At 41.6% G+C, this 21,889-nt stretch overlaps 1 protein-coding gene across 4 annotated transcripts in view; it reads right to left on the reverse strand.

Annotated features, from left to right (window-relative positions):
- trip12 (thyroid hormone receptor interactor 12) overlaps positions 1-21,889 on the reverse strand; it is a 54,868-nt gene that overhangs the window by 6,166 nt on the left and 26,813 nt on the right. For all 4 annotated transcript variants that reach the window (XM_078284301.1, XM_078284302.1, XM_078284299.1 and 1 more), the window contains 30 exons: positions 20,943-21,079; positions 20,636-20,719; positions 20,445-20,540; positions 18,273-18,424; positions 17,032-17,067; positions 16,834-16,929; positions 16,642-16,734; positions 15,393-15,554; positions 14,844-14,912; positions 14,550-14,715; positions 13,839-13,956; positions 13,431-13,587; positions 12,642-12,795; positions 11,291-11,519; positions 10,943-11,061; positions 9,676-9,883; positions 9,208-9,308; positions 8,415-8,589; positions 8,032-8,173; positions 7,505-7,696; positions 7,042-7,193; positions 6,672-6,829; positions 6,218-6,291; positions 5,800-5,999; positions 5,044-5,171; positions 4,259-4,410; positions 3,643-3,785; positions 3,220-3,376; positions 2,627-2,725; positions 1,335-1,449 (listed from right to left, as the gene is read on the reverse strand). In XM_078284301.1, coding sequence (XP_078140427.1) covers positions 1,335-1,449; positions 2,627-2,725; positions 3,220-3,376; positions 3,643-3,785; positions 4,259-4,410; positions 5,044-5,171; positions 5,800-5,999; positions 6,218-6,291; positions 6,672-6,829; positions 7,042-7,193; positions 7,505-7,696; positions 8,032-8,173; positions 8,415-8,589; positions 9,208-9,308; positions 9,676-9,883; positions 10,943-11,061; positions 11,291-11,519; positions 12,642-12,795; positions 13,431-13,587; positions 13,839-13,956; positions 14,550-14,715; positions 14,844-14,912; positions 15,393-15,554; positions 16,642-16,734; positions 16,834-16,929; positions 17,032-17,067; positions 18,273-18,424; positions 20,445-20,540; positions 20,636-20,719; positions 20,943-21,079 — 4,064 coding nt within the window. The remainder of the gene's footprint in view (positions 1-1,334; positions 1,450-2,626; positions 2,726-3,219; positions 3,377-3,642; positions 3,786-4,258; positions 4,411-5,043; positions 5,172-5,799; positions 6,000-6,217; positions 6,292-6,671; positions 6,830-7,041; positions 7,194-7,504; positions 7,697-8,031; positions 8,174-8,414; positions 8,590-9,207; positions 9,309-9,675; positions 9,884-10,942; positions 11,062-11,290; positions 11,520-12,641; positions 12,796-13,430; positions 13,588-13,838; positions 13,957-14,549; positions 14,716-14,843; positions 14,913-15,392; positions 15,555-16,641; positions 16,735-16,833; positions 16,930-17,031; positions 17,068-18,272; positions 18,425-20,444; positions 20,541-20,635; positions 20,720-20,942; positions 21,080-21,889) is intronic.

Genomic DNA, 21,889 nt, shown 5'->3' on the forward strand with positions numbered 1-21,889 from the left:
TTACAGGTGAGCAGTGTAAGGCTTACAACACCTTAGAACTTTAAGTTTCACTTCATTTTCACAACAGGAGGCTCTGACGCACTGGATGAGATCCAGTGAAAACTAACTCAGTGCTACCGACATGGTTGCCAGCTGTTCTCACAGCTGGCAACCATGTCGGTAGCACTGAGTCTTGGCAACCAAGCTGTCAAGATTACTACAAAGCCAGGACAGCCAACAATGGCTACAGCTGACAGTAACAGCTTTGTTACTAACAAAGCAGTTGCCAAATTCAAGTTTTCAAACAGTTAACAGCTTACTACTACAACTTAACTAAGATTACTGCTAACATGCAATTAGCAAGGCCTACTACAGTCACGTTACATCCTAAAAGGATTAAGCCCACTTAAAACAAAGTCGTCCAACAACCAATATGCCAAACCTAAATCAAAATGTCAAATGTTGAAAAAATGACATGACCTACCTTATCAGGAAACCAGAAAACTTTAAATTAATCTTCCAATTCAATTATGAACTGTTGAAACCATATCTTTAACCATATCATTTATTATTTATTATACCCTTGATCAAAATGACTTCCAACTCCAAAACTGACACACATCACACAACTGTACAGTGTGTGTGCAAGTGACTGCGAGGTTGTGATGTGACATAAGACCCTTTCACACGTGTAGCTTCTTCTACTAATCTTCTGTCTTGGGAGCATGTGTGAACGGGAGCTGGAGTCGATATTCTGGAGAAGTTGATATGGCATTTTCCCTCCTCAAGACCAAGTGAAATTTCCAGGAATCTTCATTTGCGACAGTAGTGTAAACAAAACCCGTAAGATTCCTGGGACAAGCACGCAAAAGGTAATAACAGTCTTGCGTAACACGCTTTCATGTAGAGCGAGCGAACCAATCACAACAGACTCTGGGGTAACGCATCTCATCCTGTGCATTTGTTTGGAGCGCTACACCTGAAAGTTTGAGAACCGCTGAAGTGAGCAAATTTTTGGTTTTCAAAAATGTCTGCTACAGATAGCAGGGAGCAGAGTGTGTTCAGTTCTCCATGGCATGGGAAAGGTTATCTTGTAGCTGATGCACACAGCAGCGGAGGAAGCATAGCAAATATTAGAAGAGAACGAAAATGCGACTACACTTCGTCCAAGGGGACAAGCTATCCTTCCTATCCAAGTGTTGCAACACTTGCGATCTCATCTTTCTAACCTTTGCCATGCTTGCTCTACACTTCAGCTATAAGATAGCTGCTCCCAAACGCACTACTAAATTAGTTCAACAAGTCCGATGTGTGTCTAGCCTAAGGGTTCATTGTTAGAGGGGATGAGGTGGTACCTTTAGGGTTGGCCAGGGTGACCTCTTCACCCCTCCACAGCCCAAGGTCGGCCCGCTGGAGCTCCTGGGACACCAGAGCGTAGAACTCCAGAGTGGGGCCCAGACCTGTGCCCACCTGAGAGAACACAAAAAGTAAGGTTCTGTCCTCCATACCTATGTGAAATACTTTGTTAAAGCCTTATGGCCCTTCAACCATTTTAACACAATGAGCCAGGATCCAAAAACGGGTCATATTTTTGTGATTTGGGTTCCAGGCTGACAATGCTGAAGAACCCTGCCCTAAACTGGATTTTCAATCTTAAATTCTCCACTTTCCTTTTCCTTATCTTTCTACAGGGTCAAGAAAAGGTTGTAAGGGAAGCAAAAACAGTTACATCTTCTAGACAATATGCAGACTTGTGTCTATATTAGAGGTGCACCGATACTAATTTTTCAGAGCTGATGCTAGTATGCAGCACTTGATTATGTAGATTGGCCACTCAATTAAAATTCATTCATGCCGCATAGTATTGGCCTATTATAAAACAATTAGAGGGGCAAGTGCTTCTGCTTCATTTGATCAAAATATGCACTGAAAATTGTGTATCAATCCTCAATCAAATCAAACAATAAAATAGAAAATGTGCAGAATCTTCAATTCATTCATTCTTCAATTTTTCAGCATTTTCATGTTGGCTCGCCTACCAGTGTCACACCAGCCAGAATAAAATATAAAACCTTGTGGTCAAGATTTAAGACCCATATTCATCCAGATCCATATTGATGAGCATGTGTTTTTTGAGTAATACAAAAGACCTGGATGAATATATTTAAGGGGGCACTATAGTGAATCAAAACATAACCGTTTTGTCCAAAAAATCCCATTCATCAAACATTAATAAACATTACTTATTCTTTTTTCCCCAAAAGTGACAGTGATAAATTTTACATTCTTAATTTTAAGGCAGAATTGCCTCACTTCCCGTATGATTTTGGCTCTCTGGCTGGCTTGAGGGAGCTGCTTTGCCTCTCCTCCTCTCTAAAAACTGTCTGACACCTAAGCTTGGCACTACTGGCAGTTTGCTTCGCTAAGATTAAATAATTGTCACACTGCAGACATTTTGTCTCCTGCCGGAAAAGTATTTTATAGCTCCACAGCGCAGCTCATTAAAAGTAGCGGTATCTGGACAGCTTCATTGCCAATCCGAGTACAAATGCTTGGGAGCTGGATCGGCACCGATTCCGATACCAACGATCGGTGCACCTCTAGTCTGTATTCTGAGTACTGTGCAGGACTGAATATTGATGTGTACCTCATTCTCATACTGGATCTCCAGCATGGCCCTGGAACTGCCAAGGTCCTGCATCACAGACTCAGCCTGTTTTAGCAGCTCCTCACGGTTTATCGTCCTCTGAAAACCAGACAAGAGAGGGAAGGAATACAGTAAAAAAAAAGAAAAAAGAAAAGAAATAGTTTTCAATTTTAAGAGTTTGCACATGTAAATGGCATATCCCTTTTTAAAAAATCCACATTAGCTGTCCCAACTATGAGAAAACCAAATAGCAGGGACATACTAACAGTCAGGATACTGAAGCATGTAAATGTGGAAAACATGTTAAAATATACAGTATGTCGAAGACTAGTATTCAGAAAACTGTGCATGTAAACACACTCAAGAGTAAAAAGCTACAGAGAGACCAAAAGAGAAAGTAAGGGAACAGACAAAATAAGGCCCAGTACAAACTACAATGAACTAGATCTCACTTCACATGTTCTATTAAAATTCTCAGTGAAATAACAACTACAGTGATGTCAGCAAGAGGCAGGAAACAAGGTGTCTAAATGGTGGATTCCATTATGCACTGACACCAAGTAAAAACACATCAATATGGCGACATATTGCACCTTTTTCCTGTCAAGACGGGGTGCAACTCTGCTGTCCTGAGAATCTGATTGGTTGATTTCAGGGTTGGTGTCGAGTAGGCGCTGCATGGCTCTGTCGCGATCAAAGGCAGTTACGTAGAATAGCATCTGCCGTGTGTCAAAGGGGAAGAAGAATGGGCTGTAGAGATGGAGAGAAAAATGTGTGTGGGGAGGTGAGAGGGAGGGGCGGGGGGGGGGGGGGCAGAGAGAACCAATCCACATTAATAGAAATGAAAACAATGCATTTCATGTAATCACACATTAACATCAATAAATTAATATAAATATTGATGCTAAACATATCCTCATGAATATCCATTTAAATAGTCATGTTTTTTAATATAGGCCAAAGGTCTGATTACACTTCCTCAATTCAGTAAATAAGGGAATGGGTCGAACGCTTACCAGGTCTTTCCGAGCTCGATGAGCCAAGTGGGGATGTTCCCCGTCATGATGACCAGCGGGTCTTGCAGCTGACGGTTGGCTTTGGCTGTCAGCTTACTGTTGATGAACTCACTGGTGGGGATGATTTCCTTACACACAGCATTCTGCAACACAACATTACATTCATAACACATGTACCATGTGTTACCTGTTTTGTACCAATATGGCATCATACTATGGACACTGCTCATTGCCTGTGTTAATCTGATTATCAACACCTGTTGACTAGTGACGATAACCCTGCTGTTCATCTACCAAGATAGACATATCATTGATCAGACTAGGTATTAGTTATCAGATTATATGGCATCTAAAAAACATTACACAATTGCAGAATCTGGGGACCAAAGATCTAGCTTGTAACTCTGCCTATGCAGGTCTATGCAGAACACCGAGCTAAGAGCATATACTTTGAATGAATACTTTGTGTAACACTGAAATCCGGTCGGAAGAATTTCTGTGTTACACTTGAAACAAACTGAAATGGTTTAATAAACAAAAATCAGCTGACAGAAAGACTACTATGATGCTTCTGTAATGTTGATTTGGGAATGAGCCATTCTCTCCTTATACTTACTTCATACAAGTAGAACCAGTATCTACTGATGGAGTGCAGGACCCTCAGCAGCAGGTTGACCTCTAAAGAGGGGTCGTCAAAGGTTATGGTCTCTGGTGGCTCCGAAATGAGGTATGTCTCGAGAGGATTGGTGACGCTGGGACACACACCATCTGGAAGTGCAGGGGATGAGAGTCAGTAATAAGTCAGTCTACAGATTCAGACATGCAAGAATTAGAAAATGAGAAGCTGTGTGAAGTAAATACCGATTGTTTGAGCAACACTGGCTACATTTACATGCAGAGAATTCTGTTCTTAATTTGGTTATTCAAGTAACCTGGTTGTGAGTCAACGAATATAAACGTCATAACTAAGAATTACCCAGTTAAGATTAGTGGTTGAGCTCATACTCCGACTATGAGAAACCTGGTTCAAATGGAACTCTCACTCTGATATTAAACTGTGTGGCATGTAAACATCGTATGCCTTCAACTTTTGGTTTTTCTTAGGGTTTGACCTTAACCGGAGTATAGCCAATAGCCATGTTACTTACATGATAGATGTAGCCAATGTGACTGCATGTAAATTGTCCATAAATCAAAGCATTCTTAAATTTCCTTAAATTTATGTTCGATCATTACTAGGTTGAAGAAAAGTGTCAAGCAAGGAAAGGAATAACTAAAAAGGTTGCTTTTGCCTAAAATTGCATCAGTCCAGGAACTGCTTAGCAATATCCCAGAACTAGTCAGCAGTTCGTGGACCTTAGTTTGAGAAATGCTCCATTAGAAGACATGAAAGATTCACACCATGCCACAGCTCATCCTGTTTCTTGGCGTTGCGAGGTGAGGTTTTGGTGGGGGCGGTCTGTGCTCGGCCCCTCTTTCCTCCCACAGCGTCTTTGCTGCCGTCCTCGTCTTCTCTCACAGGCTTATACCTAACAGGAGGCAAGGCACAGGACATTATCTCTCTGTATGCTCTGTTGAGCATGTACATCAACTTTTAGACCGAAACCAAACCGAAGCTTCACATTTTTAATGATCAAATTCCATGATTTTTCCATGTATTTAATGACTGAAGAAACCCTGAGTCATACACTTTCATATAATATACAATTCCCCAAAAGTGACAGTGACAAATTTTACGCTTTTATTTGGAAGGCAGGAACACTTCACTTCCGGTATTATTCTAACTGTCTCTGGCTGGTTTGAGGGAGCTGCTTTGCCCCTATTCCACTCAACACTGCCTGACACCTTAGCTAGGCACAGCTCGCACTTTGCTTCTCTCAGATCGAAGAGTCGCCACACTGCAGACATTATGTCTCTCACCAGAAAAGCATTTTTATAGCTCCAAAGCGCGGCTCATTAAAGTATAGGTATCGGGACTGCTTCATTTGCAGATTCGAGTACGAGTACTTGGGAGCTGGATCAGCACCTATTCCAATCCTACAGACACCATCAGTGTACCTCTACACATGACCATGGCTGGTGGAAATGTTTTTGGTTTAACATATTACAACTAACTTCAACATACATAATGTTCTAGATAAGGAACAAGCATTTTACCATATTGTGTGTGTTTTGGTCCAGATGCCGGCTCGCCCGAGCGGGTTTGCCTCGTCGTCCGTGGACTCCCTCTCCTCCTCAGCCTGAAGGCTGAACTGCCGTACGGCCTGGTATACAGTCATGTTGTATGGCAGCAGGTGGTCACCAATGTAGAACTGTAGTCTGTGGCGCACGCTGCCAGAATTCAGGAACTGGGCCGCCTGGATAACCAATAAAATAGATAGTAGTTTAGGAATTACAGCGTAGGTACATAAAGATTAAATTCACACGGTAGAAATTTCTCTTTCCACAAAGCCTTCTAAAACGCATGTGCATAGCTCTCAATGCATGTATCCACAGAGGGCCGCATGGGTACAGATTAAAAGAAGAGCCTTGTTTGGTAGAAGGTATTGTTTTGAGATTAAGTGCTGCCACATACCAGTGATTCATCTATTTCATCGTCTGAACCATCATCATCACTGTCTTCATCCTCCTCTCGGATTCTGCCATAACCTGTACAAACAAGAGTTCAAGTGAGCAACTCAACTGAGTAAACATTGCCAACTTGGAAAAAAAATCTTTATATATATATATATATATATATATATATATATATATATATATATATATATATATATATACACACACACACACACACACATATATATATATACATATATATATATATATATACACACACACACACACATATATATATACATATATATACATATATATATATATATATATATATATATATACATATACATATACATATATATATACACATATATACATATGTATATGTATATATATATATTTAATATACATTCAGATGTTGAAAAGGTTAAAAGGATGGCTTTTATAAAAGTTGAGCGCAGACAATCCCTCACCTCGGACAACCAGGTATCTCTCAATGGCCTGAACCAAGGCCAGGGGGTCAATCTTCACTGGGCCGCCCTTCCATTGTTTCACATTAGTGCAATCTGGGTGTCTCTGCAGCTGACACTTCAGCTGATGAGTGTTGAAGAACTTCAGTGCCTGAGAGCCCCTGGAAAGAGACGCATACATGGTCAAAACCAATACATCCCAAACACAAGAATCTATGGTTAGAACAATGACATCTAAAGAGAGCATTTCTGAAAAGGGAAAGGTACAACAGTATATGAATACATAATATAAATGTATGAATCCCACTAAATGAAGAACAGCACCAAAGCCATAATGATCACAGAAGGCAAAACAAACAACAAACCCACTGACCTGCTCCCATTGCCATTGCCACTGGGGAAGTCATGCACTTTGACAGGGAACTGCTCCATTTGGCTCAGGCAGTTGTTCATCTTGTGCACCAACGCCACGAGAGGCCCGTTCTCCGACGGCTCCAGACGACCTGCAGGCTCCATCCCCGGAACCTGCAAAGCACGTCACAGAGGAGAGAAAGACAGGCTCAAATTATGATCCTTTCAACAGGGACTTAAACTACAAGAGACATGCCAAACACGTAGTGAGATTACCAATGTTCCAATTATTATCCATAGCAACCATCTCCTCAAAATTCAGAATGGTACAAATCTAAGACTTTCTATTAAAGAATGAGGACATTGTATACACTTCAGAATTTCAAGAGTTGTTTCTGAGGACAGGAAGTTCTGCACCTCTGTAGAAGTGACTCAAGTCAATGTTTCCCTGATACGGCATAATGTAATATGTTCTGTTCTCTCACCGGACAGCCAAAGAAGACGTTAAGGAACCTCTTGAGTCGCACGTCGCGGCTGATTACGTCTCTGTCAGTGTTGGAGGTTAGGTACAGCAGCAGCTGCTTCACCAGCCCACTGTGCTGGATCTCAAATGACGAGACGTCAGATTCTGATACAATACTGGAGATCTCCACCAGACACTCCACACCACCGTCCACCTTGGAAACACAACAGGCCATCAGAAATGTCTCGAAGCTGGCTTGTAACATTTTATAACTACGTAAGCAATTTTAGATAAATAACCAGTTTTCTTTAAATAACTTGCACCAGGCAAATTGTCCCAATCGAGAGCCCTATACGAAAGTCTACATTAATTCTTCTATATTTATGCGGGAAGGCCCAATTGAAGCTCAGTCAAAATTTTGCTACCAACTGCAAAGGCTGGTTTCACTGACATGAATTAAATTTCATTAAATTTTAAATGTTTAATTGAAAATTCCACCACTGGTGAAGAAATTTACATTAAAACCTAACATTGGAATGTATGCTGTACCTGCAGGTTGAGCTGCTCAGTGGCTGTGCAAAGTCTCTGGAGTACATTCAGTGCAGGGTTGCTGCCGTCCACATTTTCGGAGTTGAAGTAGCGCTCCACAAACTTACTTGCCTGTTCTTTGATCCAGGCCTTGATTTTGTCCCTGGAAAAGAAATATACATCATCTTACTAATGATCACAGATATTAGTCCTCACTGCTGTTACCACCACAACCAGTGGCTGATCATCACCACTGCTACTAACACTCAGTTGTAACAAAAGAATGCGACTGTGACAATTCAAGAGCAGGAAAGGGGAGTAGGAGGATGACAAAAAACAAACAAAAAAACACATGCATGACTAACCAACCAACATATTAACAACCATTACCCTGATCATCATACCTGTTGTTTGAAATCGAGTCCTTGGGAGGTGCCCTTGCCAGGCCACTCACGCCCGCTGTGCGCGAGGGCTCTGAGTTGGCGTTGTTTGTCTGGGCGCCCAGTTTGCCCCAGGTCTTGGGATTGAGACTGGCCAAGAAGGATGATTTGGGGGACTGAGTAGTGGTAGGGCTCTTGGCTGTTGAGATCCCAAGAAGTAGATTTTGAGGATTATACATACAGAAAATAATTACCAAAGATTTAAACAAGAGCCTGAAATAACATTTTAATTCATGATCACATACATACACACTTAAATAATAAAAAAATTAATTCAACACATTTTGATGCATTCTTAAAGAAATATGTGTTTTTTGGCAAAGAAGCTCTTTGATCAACTTGCCAGTGTTCCAACAAGACTGATACCAGTTTCACCCCTGTGCATCCAGGATTTATTTTAGTCACTCTGGTTAATGCAAACGCCTTAGCTCACTGTATGTTAAATTCACAGTGCAAGCTAGAAAAACATCTCAAAACCCCTGTAGCACACAATTACAAAACACACAGAGACAGAAACTGATGTCAATCTTCTAGTCACACAATGGTAGGTTAATCCAAGACCAAAAAACAGGTGTTTTTCTTTAAGAATGCATCATATGAAAATGCACTAGTTCAGTATCAAATGTTGATGAGGTTCATCTATTACTCAACTTATTTATTTACCCAGTAAGTTGTATGGAAATGAAATATTCCTTTCAGTAAAATGGATCTGAAACTTAAATATCACAGATAAGGGAACACTGATGATTTAACTCACCCTGATTGTCTACTTTATCATCATCCCTTGGGGGAGAGTACTTGGGTCTTCTGGGCCCTCTTTTAGGTAGCCGTTTCCTCTTCAGGACATCGCTTAACCGCCTTGGAGAAGGAGAGGACATTAAAATAATGCTCTTTTTGGGCATGGAGGAGAAAATGTGTGCGACTGCTGCGTATGTAGGTTTGCTCATCCACTGCAACAGGATATATGACTATTTGGGCATTCATTGTTTGCATGCATGTTTATTTTATATTGTTTATGTAATGTCCCATAAGCAGGTTCTTGTAGCATTTCCTGAACTTGATATCAAACCCTGTTTATGGTGGGTCCCCACATGACAAGAGTGCCAGTGCGTGTTTATGAGCTTGGTTCCCAGTGTGAATTTACTCCATTTGGGCCCTGTGCTAGAAAAGGTAAACAACAATTGCCATGATGGCCAAACAAAAAACACCCGGCCACATCACTCACCCCTGTGGGCTGAGGTCCAGTGAGTCGTCCATGCTGTGCTGGAAGCTGGGTGAGCCCAGGTCAGGAGTGGCATTGGTAGCGGCTGTAGTGGATGCAGTGCTGATGGTGGTAGTGCACAGACTGGCAGTACCACTGGTGCATGCCTTAGGGGGACTGGTGACGAGGAAGCTCTCAGACTCTGCCAGGTTCTTCACCTGGTGCATCACACCTGGGGGAGAGAGATGAGGATGGACGTGTTACAAATTGTCCCCCAAAAAGCCTCTAAAGAGATACCAGGAAACTACATGCCAACTTCACGCAGTTTGGCAAGTCCCTAGGATCAGGCTAGGGACTGCAGCTCTATATCCAATGTGGGACCTCCCTACCAGGACAATGACAAGGGAAACACTGGCAGCCAAACACTCATAGCGCCAAAGTAAAAAAATGTTTAGACACCGATTGTTATCATTTGCCTCAAGGATTTACTAGTAACCTATAAATATGGGAATATCCTATGTGTTTGTTTACAATGGAAGGGGCGTTCGTAGTAATCACCTCAGCTGTAGTGACAAAACTGATCTCATATCAGCAATTTTGGACCATTTTGTGGCATCTCCAAATTATTTTGGTAAAAAAACATCCCAGGGAACATTCTACCCACAAGTGACATAGTTGTCACACTACACATGAAGATTTACATATCTAGGGCATGTTTCACATGCATTCTGGAGACCCGGGGAGCTATTAGGTAGACCAATTCAAATTCTCTGCCGAGGCAATGGGTGGAACTAAAACTGCTGAGGGTAGATTGAGAGTATTTGCCTGCCACTGGAGGGGGTAAAAAGCTCAATAACACCATCCTTTAAATCAGTGGTTCTCAATGTGAGGTCCGGGGGCCACCAGGGGTCCTTGAGGGGGTTCCAGGGGGTCCCCAGCAAATTGATGAATTGTTCAACTTCACCATTATTTATTTCACAAGAAGTTAACCCAATTAGAGAATGTAGAATAATGTTTATTTTGATCATAGTTTCACTATTATCTCTCTACCTACAGTACAGATAGTCATGGGATTCTTTACAAAATCATATCCAACAATAAAAATATTCTCAGATTTGAGTCCGACAGAGACAAAATCTCATCAAATGGGGGTCCGTAGCCCTAATCTGTACTACATTAGGGGTCCTTGATATGAAAAAGGTTGAGAATCACTGCTTTAAATCACTGTAGGTTGCCTACTCTGGTAAGTAGACATGGCAGTAAAACGGTCTTGCGTAGTATTATGAATTACCTTCTCTTCTGAAATAGACGCTGAAGACATCAGGCAGCTTCTGCATGAGGATCTCAGCCATCTGCAGAGAACCCACTACAATCTTCAGGTCCTGGCTGGATAGCATGGAGGCAATGTGACTGTTGAAGTGAACATACAGAAATAGGTCAGGGTCGATTCACTTTCAATTCAAAGAGTAAACTTGGGTTGTCTGTCAAGTTTGGCTACTCCAAACTCTAATTTAGAAGGTTAAACATTTTCCAGAGTGAATTTTTGACCATCGTGCCAAGTCGACTGCACGCCCAAGGTACACTTTCCACTTTTTGATATTAATGGAAAAGGCACCCCACAGTCCAGGTCCTGTCTTACCTGGACACAGCGTGGTTCCTAAGCACATCCTTCAGCAGCTCTGCGTCAGCAAAGTAAATGATCCTGAGGATGGCTCTAAGGCACTTGTGTCTAACAGCAGGGCCAGCCGAGGAGCTGTACACCTCATACAGGACCCCAAACAGAGTCTTGATGAAGCACTTTGCCAGCTCAGGGTCCTCCTTCATCAGCTGGGCACGTGCATCTTCCCGCCGCACCTCCTGGTGACTCCCTGGAGACAGGAAAAACAGGTGTCAGCTGAGACTGGGTCCTTGTAATGTGACAAAAATGGACCCCCAGGAGAGTACTGAGGTGGCAATTATGCCATTAACACACTGGCTATGCCTGTGCACACAACTCCCACAATCCCTCTTCTCGTGTTTAGAAAGGACTAGAGCTGAAATTCTTGCCGTCACATGACATAAGAACTTTGGTCCTAGTTCTTCATTGCAATTACTTTATGGACATCTGTGATACAGCGATATATGGATATATAGCTAAATCTTTTGGTGATTGTATGACATCACATGCTTTGGCATTTTACAATGAAGCACACTGTTGTATAAGCAGTGCTTGTACGTATGTATGTGATATGTTATAAGCTATGTAAGGTAATGGCTCAGCTGCTAACACTAACTAGCAAGCCAAGTAGCCTAACATTACTGTATACTCCATAAGAGATGAAGGCAGCTGATCAACTAGGGAGTCAGAGAACTGAGATCACATTCAAATAAACTACAAGTCATGTTGTTCAATTCGTGCTTCCATTTTAAACAATTAATTTCTATCTATGTATAGAAATGCCTGCTGTCAGCATGTGTAGAGAGAGGAGAAGAGGGTCTTACGGATAGTCAGTAATGTGACGTAAAGGTGACTTTTAATGCTTACTCTCACTTACTCATGTAAAAAATACAAACAGGGTGGTAATTTGCTGGCTGCCAGTCTTACCTACTTTGAACGTCAACCAGACAGTTCAGTACATGGATGAAGCCACTTGGTTGTTCCTCTTTCGTTTCAAGAATTCTTTGTGCTTTTTGCTTGTAAGAGTTACTACACAGAAACCGAAAGAACCCCAATCTAGTTCCTTTGGAGAACTGTTGCTTACAGTCACCATATACAGTATATGTATCCCTAACACGCCTGGTTGCCGTTTGTCTGCAAACATTTGAATTAGATACATCATTGCCACAAATGTGCTGTTGGACTATACAGAATCTGTACTTATTATGTTACAATCACCTGTCATTTGACTACAATCACCTTTAATTTCCCACGAAGATAGTTGTGTTGTAATGTAATGGAATACTATGAACTAAGATACTATATTCAGGGGATTAGGTTCAGTCAGTCTTACCTGTATTGGGATTGGCAAGAGGATTGGGTTTCCTCTGGATGCCGCGTGCCGTGCCTGTGTCTTCATTGATCTGCTGCATAGAGTTGAAGTCAATGGTGTAGACACGGCCCAGGGTAGACAAGCTGATCTCATCCTCCCCATTCTGGTGGGCTGTCTGCAGGGTCAGACAATCACCAAATACCACCACACATCAGTGTCACACATGGATAAGGCAGACAAGATTCTCCCTTGTGTGTAAAGATCATAATACAAGAACATTTTGAGACAATGTAAATGGTCCTATTAACAGCTGTAAAGCACTGCAATGGGAAATTTCCAATGAGTCATTCATTATTTGTCACTTCAAGTTATCGTTTCATGTGAGTAACAGGTCCAGAACCACCATGTAATAAAATCCTGGGGAGTGCGATGATTTAGGTAAAAAACAACACAACATAAATTTTTGCTCTAAACCTCATATTGCAACTTCAACTTCTGAATAGTTAACATTAAGCATCCCTAATAATTTATGTCATTGTGTATTAGAAACACTTCTGCTGGAACACCATAAATGCTATTGGCAAGTTGCAGGAAATCTGTGGTTTTTGCTTTCCATTTCTTTCACATCAAGAATGTCTTCTGTTAGCTCTGAGTACACCAAAAAATAAACATGATAAATACTGAGTGATTTTAACAACATTTGGCAAATAGCACCACAGATCAGAACACATTTCCCCAGCGATAACGACTTCATCCCAAATGTAGAGTTTTTTGAGATATGTGACATATTCCCTTATGCTGTGTACATACCTCAATGATGCGGCTGTCAATGCGGTTGTAAGGATGCCAGAGTCCCCGGTCATCTCTCCACTGCCAGATGGCTCCTTCTGTGGTCTGGGCACTGCCCTTCTTCAGCATGACATCCACTGCAAAGATGCCCTCTCTAGGCAGGCATGGCATCAGCTCACTGGGGGACAAGAGTGGGTTCCGTTAGCTACAGCAAACACTTTGGTCACGTTTGTGTCCCTGTAGTTTTGTTACAGCAAAACTCATGTCTATAGAGCACAAGTTTTTTTATTAGCATTTAGTTAAGCGGATAACAATGTATTCAATTCTATGATCTGAGAAGGTTTTCGTCGACTAGGATTGCTTGATCCATACAATATGCATCTTGAGCCATAGGATATTTAAGGAGGGGGCAGCCAAGAGGGATGTTACCATATGAGGGAGGTCAGTTCATAGAGCTCCTGAGGGCTCCGGGGAACCAGGTCAATCTGCTCCTGGCAGCTACCGTTTGACGCACCGCACAGGAGGAAGCGCAGAGTCTCTGCTATGTCTGCTCAAGAAAGGGGACACACACACAGTTCTGATGTTAGTTTGCGCTTCACAGGTAATATTCCTACACTACTGTAAACGGCAGTGGTAATGAGGGTGACATGTTCTATTAGTGAGACTGCTATACGGTGTTCCTGCATATTTTCAATTTCAAAAATACCAGACATTTGTTTCTTGTCGGGATTAGTAGATTTTGACTGATGTTCAGTATGATACATGTTGATACTGGCTTAGTAATATAAATATGACATTACATATAAACAAGGTCATAATCAGTCTATAACTGAACATTATCCTTCACAAAAACAAATTTCACAATGAGAACTGAACTTTTTCCCCGCAAAGATTTTTTTGTCCAAAACACGGAATTAACAAATTCATATCTCTTGCTATTGCAGACTTTCTCACCATGTGTAGGAAACCTGATTATAGTGTACTTTCAGACTGTATCTGAGTACACACAACTGATCCATGTGTAGTGAAAATGTACAAGTGTATGTAATCCAGTTTGCATTACAGTGAATGATAAAGAATGTGACAATGAATGAGCTGACAGGGTGTGTCTCTGTGTGTGTGTCCATGAAGGTCACTCACTCTGCTTCATGAGCTGGACTGCCAGGCAGGGGCAGTTTGAGCACATGAGGGAAAACATGCGCACAACCATGATGAACATCCCCGAGCTGAGCACAGGGGGCGTCACCACCAGCAGCTGCTGAATGTTGGTCAACAGGTCGCGCGAAGCCACCTCCTGCAGCAGGTTCTGTTGGTTTACACAGATGGATACACACACACGTCAGCTAAGGGGAGTGGGGTGGCAAATGGAGAAGGCAAACAGAGAAAAGGCAAACATGGTTTTGAGGATTTAAAAATAGAGGCACATAAACATACCTCCTCATGCTGAAAGTTGTCCACCAGTCTGGCGAAACAGAGACAAGTGCTTTCGACGGATTTTTTATCCTGGAAGGGGGTTAAGTCAATGCAGTAATTAATAATAAATACTGACAATATGTGACTCTTAAAGAAATAAATACATATAGGCACCAATGTGTGGGGTTTTTAATCTTGGGAACTGAAAATTTATTAGGGTCAATTCACATTATTCTGCTTTTTATTTTTTTTATTTTTTTTTTTATGAAAAGCACTGCCTGAACTGCATTTTTTACTGATAAAAAAGCAGGCTGTGTGACATGTACTTTGTTTCCATAGTGACTAGCTGCAGCTGCTGCCATTATCATCAAACTGTACTTAGCTTTACTTACAAAAAAACAAACAAAAAAAAGGTGTACAGAAGTAAAAAGGCTCAGTTCATTATTGATAACCATGTATTTAACATTAATTTCATCTTTGGAATATGAAACTTGTTCCACACGAGGGGAACATTGCCAAATTAATCCCAGGGGTGACAGCTCGTTGTTTTCTGACTGGGTGAACAGGTACCTGGTGTGTGAGTCTCTGAGTCAGCAGTGGCAGAGAATCAGCAACAAAGTGGAACTCATCTGGAGTAATGCTCTGGCAGCAGTTGGCTGCAATGGCCAAGGCGTTCCTCTGGGCGTTGATGCTGAAGAACTCTAGGTAGAGCAGGCAGTCAGCAAGCCCACCCTACGAAGAAAGGGACACAAACAGAGCAAAAGTGAGTTAAATGTTTGGTAACATTGCTACGATGTGTATGTCTCAGGTGTGGCCTTGGAGAACATTGACTGTATGGCAATATGATTGAGGTTGGGAACCAGCACTACTGAAATGGTTTAAAGCTGAATGGGGCCATTCAGTAACAAGTTATACAAATGTGAAAAAGGTCAAAGCTTCAAATCTCATTTAAAAATGCAAATACATTTTGTAGGTCCATTTGCAATGTCTGATAGTTTTCTTTTTGGCATTTGTGGCAAACCACATTGGTCAATTGTACAAATGATGTACTAACCCCTTAGGCCAACCAGTGAATAATGAAACAAGTACATAATTCGTGATAAGCTGCTACCTATTTGGCACTGAGAAATCAAATACAAAAGCCTAGTTTGCCAAGCCCGGGATTAGAACCTAGGACCTCCACATGAAAGGCCGCTGCCCTACCAAGTGAGCCAAAGCACGAGTTTGGCTGCGTAAGAAACTTATAGGCATTGTATCCTGCAGCTGTATAAGGGATTCCAGATCCCACCCAGTTATGTGGCTGACAGGGAAATTAATAGAGATGTAAAATGATTGTCAACATGACCATTTTGCCTCAAAGGTTTCCTCTAATATGGATTTATTTGTTATGGTGGGTTTCTAGAAGTTTTGAAGTGCAGGACACTTGTGTGCATGACACAAGTGTCCCTTTCACCACATACATACACCCCTAGTTTGCTAGCAATGAGTGAGATGGCAGCATTGCTGACCAGACATCTTTTTTTTAAAGATCTACGATTTTAATCTTTTTGGCAGACACCTGCAGACTTGAAGTAACTAAAGCAACTTTGTCTTCTGTCATTTCTATTGACATGATTTCACTCATTTAAGAAGAACAAAATGATTGGCAACGGGAATCAAAAATCCCACCCATTTTCACCCTAGGCAGGAAAAAATACAAATCTGGATCTGGATAGGATCCACAAGCCCTGAAATGATGACAATTCTATTCTGGTGTATATCAGTGGATAATGAGAGAGGATGAACTACAGGTGTGACAAGGAGAGAGCGCAACACTTACAGCCTGCAAAATGGCTTTGCTGTGTCGCCTTGACAACATCTCCAAGGCAGTCAGCGCCTGCTCTGCTACGTCAATGAACTGGATCACCTGAAGCTGCAGACAAAAAAGGTGGGAGATGGCATTAGCATATCTAAAGGCTACCACCGCAAATTAACAAGAGATGAGGGACAGATAGATGAACCAACGCCTTACCTTTTCCAGGAAGACAGGAATGGCGTCGACCACCACAGCAGAGGATCGAGGGAGTGCCTCCATCATATATGTGAGAGCCCGAGAGGCATGATTCATCTGTGCGTAGAAGAAAAAAGTGTGCAAAAATACAATAGCATTACAAAAAACAAAACAAAAGAAAAAACAAAAAATACAACAAAAAAAGCCCATAATACTCACAATATCAAAGTTATGCTCCATTTGTAACAATGTGATCTGTGACAGAAAGTAGAGTATTAATCAATCAGATCAACAACAGTTATAAAAAACACATTGTAATTAGGAAGTTATTTCATCATATTTTCCCATGAATGTGTAGTTAGGTCAAGCGGCCAAAACCACAGGTGAATTTTGAAGCCAATAAGGAAGTGGCAGCAGGCGGCAATTCCTCTAACGTCTGCCAGGCACTGGCTCCAAAAGACTCCAAACCTGGCCCAACTCCATGCAAGTCAATGGGACCACAACCCAACTTCTCACTCAAAATATAAAGTCAATACATTTTTTCAACAAGAGGTTATGGTCTCAGTAGCTAATTTCACTTCTTCTAATGTGTGTCCTTTTCAAAATAATTGTGTCATTAACCAGATATAACGGTTATAAAACGGGGTTGTTTTCCTAGTGATTGACAGGTCGGCTGTCCAGTGATCGACAAGTCAGCTGTCCAGTGATCGACAAGTCGCCGATTATGGGCCAATAGTAGGCGGAGCTGTGGCTCTGTGGACGACCCTCGGCTTTGCTCTGACTGTGCAGGCTCCAAAAAATGTCAACATGGTGGCGGGCGTAAACCCAATCTTTTGGCTTCAAAATGGCCCTTCAGAAACCTATGGGAGACGTCATACTCACTACGTCCATCTTTTTTTTTTTTTTTACAGTCTATGGGTTAGGCATAGCTGGGCAAAGCACAGGACAGCCACATACGGTGTCTGTGCAACATGGAGGGGTACAGCCAAAGAAGGTATACTTTTACAAAGATGCATGAGAGCAATCAAAAGTCTTGGACATGTTGTTTTAGTTGGTGTGTAGTAGTGTAGTCATCCGTGGTGGAGTAGTAATTTGCCACTGTGAAAATCTATGAATATTCCACAATTTTCCATGGAATTTGTGATGCTTGAGATATTTTGTCCTGTTGATACATCTGCACAGAGGTAAACCCATCAGTCACGCAAATTAATGAGCATGCCTGCAGACCAAGGATTCATATAGAAGAGATCTAGCAGAAGACTTGGACCTTTCAAAGGGCAGTAAGTGAGCTAATCGGCTTCGCCTCCAGTTTAAAGCTCTGTATGTTGCCTCAGGACACTGACAGGAAAAAGTGTATAATGGAAATCAATCCTGTGACTTTCACATTACAGAACACTAACCACCAGTCAACACTTCTACCTGAGTGAAAGAGTGGAGAACCAGAATATAAGAAAGCTCACCAGAGCGGGTACCACACTCTTGACAGGGAATCCACCAAGTGTCTCCTCATTGCCCATCACCAGCAGCTGGCACATCTCAATGGCAGCCTGGAGCTGCTGGGACTCGTCACCTGTGGCCTGCAGGCCCTGCAGCAGCTGCTGAGCCTTGGAGCCTGCAACAGAGAGGGCACATTTTTTAACAGCAGTTTGGAAATGCACACTCTAACCTAAAGCATGGTTAGCGTGGAGTGTAGCTCAGCAGGCTCGAAACAATTGCTCTCGTTTGTCCACTGTTTGGATGGTTAACTAGCCTAATGCAAGTTGAGGAACCCTTGGTCAGCCAAAGAGTTAATTTCGGACACTGTAAACATATCTTGTTACAGTGCTCAAGTGAGCATCAATATGTTGGGTGCTTATTGGGGGAGATTTTGAGTGTCATTTACCCTATAAGACTGTATTGGAGAGCTGTATGCCCATGCAAGCAAGACGAAAGCAGTTTTACAGTGAATTGTGCAATTGACACGATTTTGGTCAGAATCAATCTGTATGATGAAAAATGATTGAAAAATAGGGTCCAGGTTGAATATGGCCTGTCTGATACTAAAATATTCGACATAAGTCAACACACAGCTGCATGAGCACAAACACCCTATGGTGGATAGCAAAAGAGAATCTTTAACAACATTGTTGTTTTTAAAAACAATATTAGTAAGACTAAGATGTGCACATAGTTAGCACATTGTTGTGGGTAAAAGTTTGCAGTGGTCTTATTACATTTGATTAACCAGGGGCAAGTTTTGCAGGCACACAATATTCAAAATATTTAATGAAAATCTCCCCAATACATCATGTATTTACAAAAGCGTATCACATTACGTCAATTCACAAGGCATTTCCTGCATGGACCATTTTGGAGCACAATTCCAGGCTGTCAACACAATTACCAAGAATTTGGGAGAGGAAAACAATATTTAGACTTGTTTACAATTTTTGTTGCTATGCCTCACTCCAACCACCAGGGGTGTGTGTGAGTAGTGCTGTACCCACTCACTAAGCAGAAGAAGCAACTCTCAATGACAAGTGATTACAGCTGTAGTTTAAAATGCACAAAATTACTGCTTCATATCAGACAAAAATGTTACTTAAAGGATAAGGCCGGTGTTTTTAAATACATTTCTTATCGTCAACAAATCCTATGAAAATAACAAAATCAACAAGGCGTTTGCTCTACTCCCATTACTTTCCGACTTCCCATGTACCCTTTTTAGCCTTCAAACCGGAAGTCATTGGTTCCAATTGTAAGCTAGAAACCTTTAAATACAGCTCACAAAGACATAGTTTCCATTTTAAAAATCGCTAATTGTTAGCATGAAAAGTCAGGCTATTGTAGTTATTACCAAATCAAATTAAAATGGGAACAAATTCTTCATTACGACGGGGACTATTTTCGGTGCTACGGAACTACTTTCCTGAGATGGAAAACTTGTTTACGGTCGGCTTATTAAGTTGTTTGAGGAAAAAGTTGGCCTGCCCGGTGCATCGTGATGATGAAATATGTTGCCCAGAGCAACGGCAAGGCTCTTTGACATGTTTTTAATAGTTTTTTTTAATACAATGGAGTTCTATGGCTGCTGGGACATGGCTGCATTGGGCATCAGCTACATGGACGAGACTTGTTGGCGAAACAAAATCATTGCTGATTTTGTTTTGATTTTCACAGGATTTGTTGATGGTAAGAAATGCATTAAAAAACACCAGCCTTATCCTTTAACTTTGACAAATGAGTCTACTTTTTTACCTTGTTTCAGAGAATGTACTTATAAGAAAAGCATACAATGTTATGATGTAGTGTGATTAGCTTTTTGTAATCTTGTGCGAACATGAGGCTGCATTCAAAGAGGGTAGAACCGTAGATGTAGATACTGTAGCTTCTAAAATGCTTATGGTAAAAAAAACAGACATTTTAAAGCGCTTACAGTTTACAGTGACATCAGTTCATTGCTGCATCTGTGTGATGTAACTTATGTTACAAGTACATCAAGAATTACAGAGGTTGTATTACTTTGCACTTTATATACTTTTCCATAGGTTAACACACTGGAATAAGGCCATTGTAAAGTAAAGTTTTCCCGTGTTGTGTTTAAAACATTAGCGCAAAGAACACAGGTGTATGGGTGAGGAGGAAGTACTCACTGGCCCCGCTGCCTATGGTCCTGTGGAACAGCTGTGACATGCGGGGTCCCAGGGGCCCGAAAAGATGTGGGGGGAGACCCCTGGCCTCCAACAGGGCTACAGGGGACAAAGACAGCAGGGTTTAGAGAGCAACTGTGCAAGTCGTAAAACCAAGAGGACTGAAAGTAGAAAATGAGGGTTGATCCACTTACCTTGCAGCCTTCCCATTTCAGAGTCATCGGACTCACTTTCTCCAGAGGTGGTCATGCCTACAGCTCCAGCAACTGAGCTTGAAGCTGGAGACAAAAACATGGAAGAGTGTATATGTAATCTAATCTGTCATCACAAAGAAACATGTAGGAAAAACCCTAAAAACCCTGTCAGGGCTTGAAGAATGATAGCCCCCAGAGATTTCTTATGACAAATTCTTCATTATCCAAAGGTTTGACTGTCCACAGCAAAGACAGGTGTTCTCCCTCAAACAGGGTGTGAAGTACGGGAAAGGTATTGGGTTTGTACCTGAAGCCCCTTGTGGTGCCTCGTCGGTGCGAGCGGCCGATGAGTTGGCTCCATCCTGGTTGTTGTCGGAGTCGGCCATTTTCTCCTGTCGGCGAGCGTCGGCTGCCCCGCGCTTGCCCAGGCCTGAGCCCCGCCGACTGAGACACGAGCAGCAGAACAGATTGGGATGGTGAGTGACAGCAGAGTAATCACAAAGTACAGTGCATTCTATATGACCACTCACACACACAGTCAAACAATACACAGCAGTGTTTCCCTGGATGTTTTATCCCCAAGGGGGGAAGGCATCAAGAAATGTATACTTGCACAGTCAACAGTGTTTGGACAGCATTGCAGACAGTTGGCAATTTTATATTTCAGCATTTAAGTTTTTAAATTTTAATACTTCTGGCATCAACTGCTGTGAGCACTGGGGCATGATTGCATAGAAATGCATTTAATTTAATTTATTTATTTAATTAGATGATATCCCCTAGCCATCCATGCTTTCTATGCAATACCTGTGATGTGTACTATATTAAATAAACAGAAAACAGAAAAGCCCAAATATATAACACTAGTTTGATGTAGCATGCATGCATAGCATGTATTTAATTTAGATTTTCAATGTATAAAACTAATAGCAAGTCAATCGTTTAAAATCATTTTACAGTCACTAAATTTGCTCCAAAATAGCGGAAGTTACTTTTTGGTCTTTGTCCTTTGGTCACACCAATACCAGTACCCAGCCAAAGTGCTAAAATTTTGATTGAGGAAGCAATGTTTTCAGTTTTCTAAATCTATTAGTGTAAGCATTTCTGATGAAGCCAAGTCCATCACAGTCAATCTGTCCTCACCTAAAACCAATTGGCCTCTCTCAGAAGGTAATCAATTTCTTTGGAAACTGCCAAATGACAATGCTGTTTGACCATGTCACGCATTCAACCTAGTATTTGCTAGAGTTAAAA

The sequence above is a fragment of the Centroberyx gerrardi genome, chromosome 6 (assembly GCF_048128805.1).
Source record: "Centroberyx gerrardi isolate f3 chromosome 6, fCenGer3.hap1.cur.20231027, whole genome shotgun sequence".
Classification (NCBI taxonomy): domain Eukaryota; kingdom Metazoa; phylum Chordata; class Actinopteri; order Beryciformes; family Berycidae; genus Centroberyx; species Centroberyx gerrardi.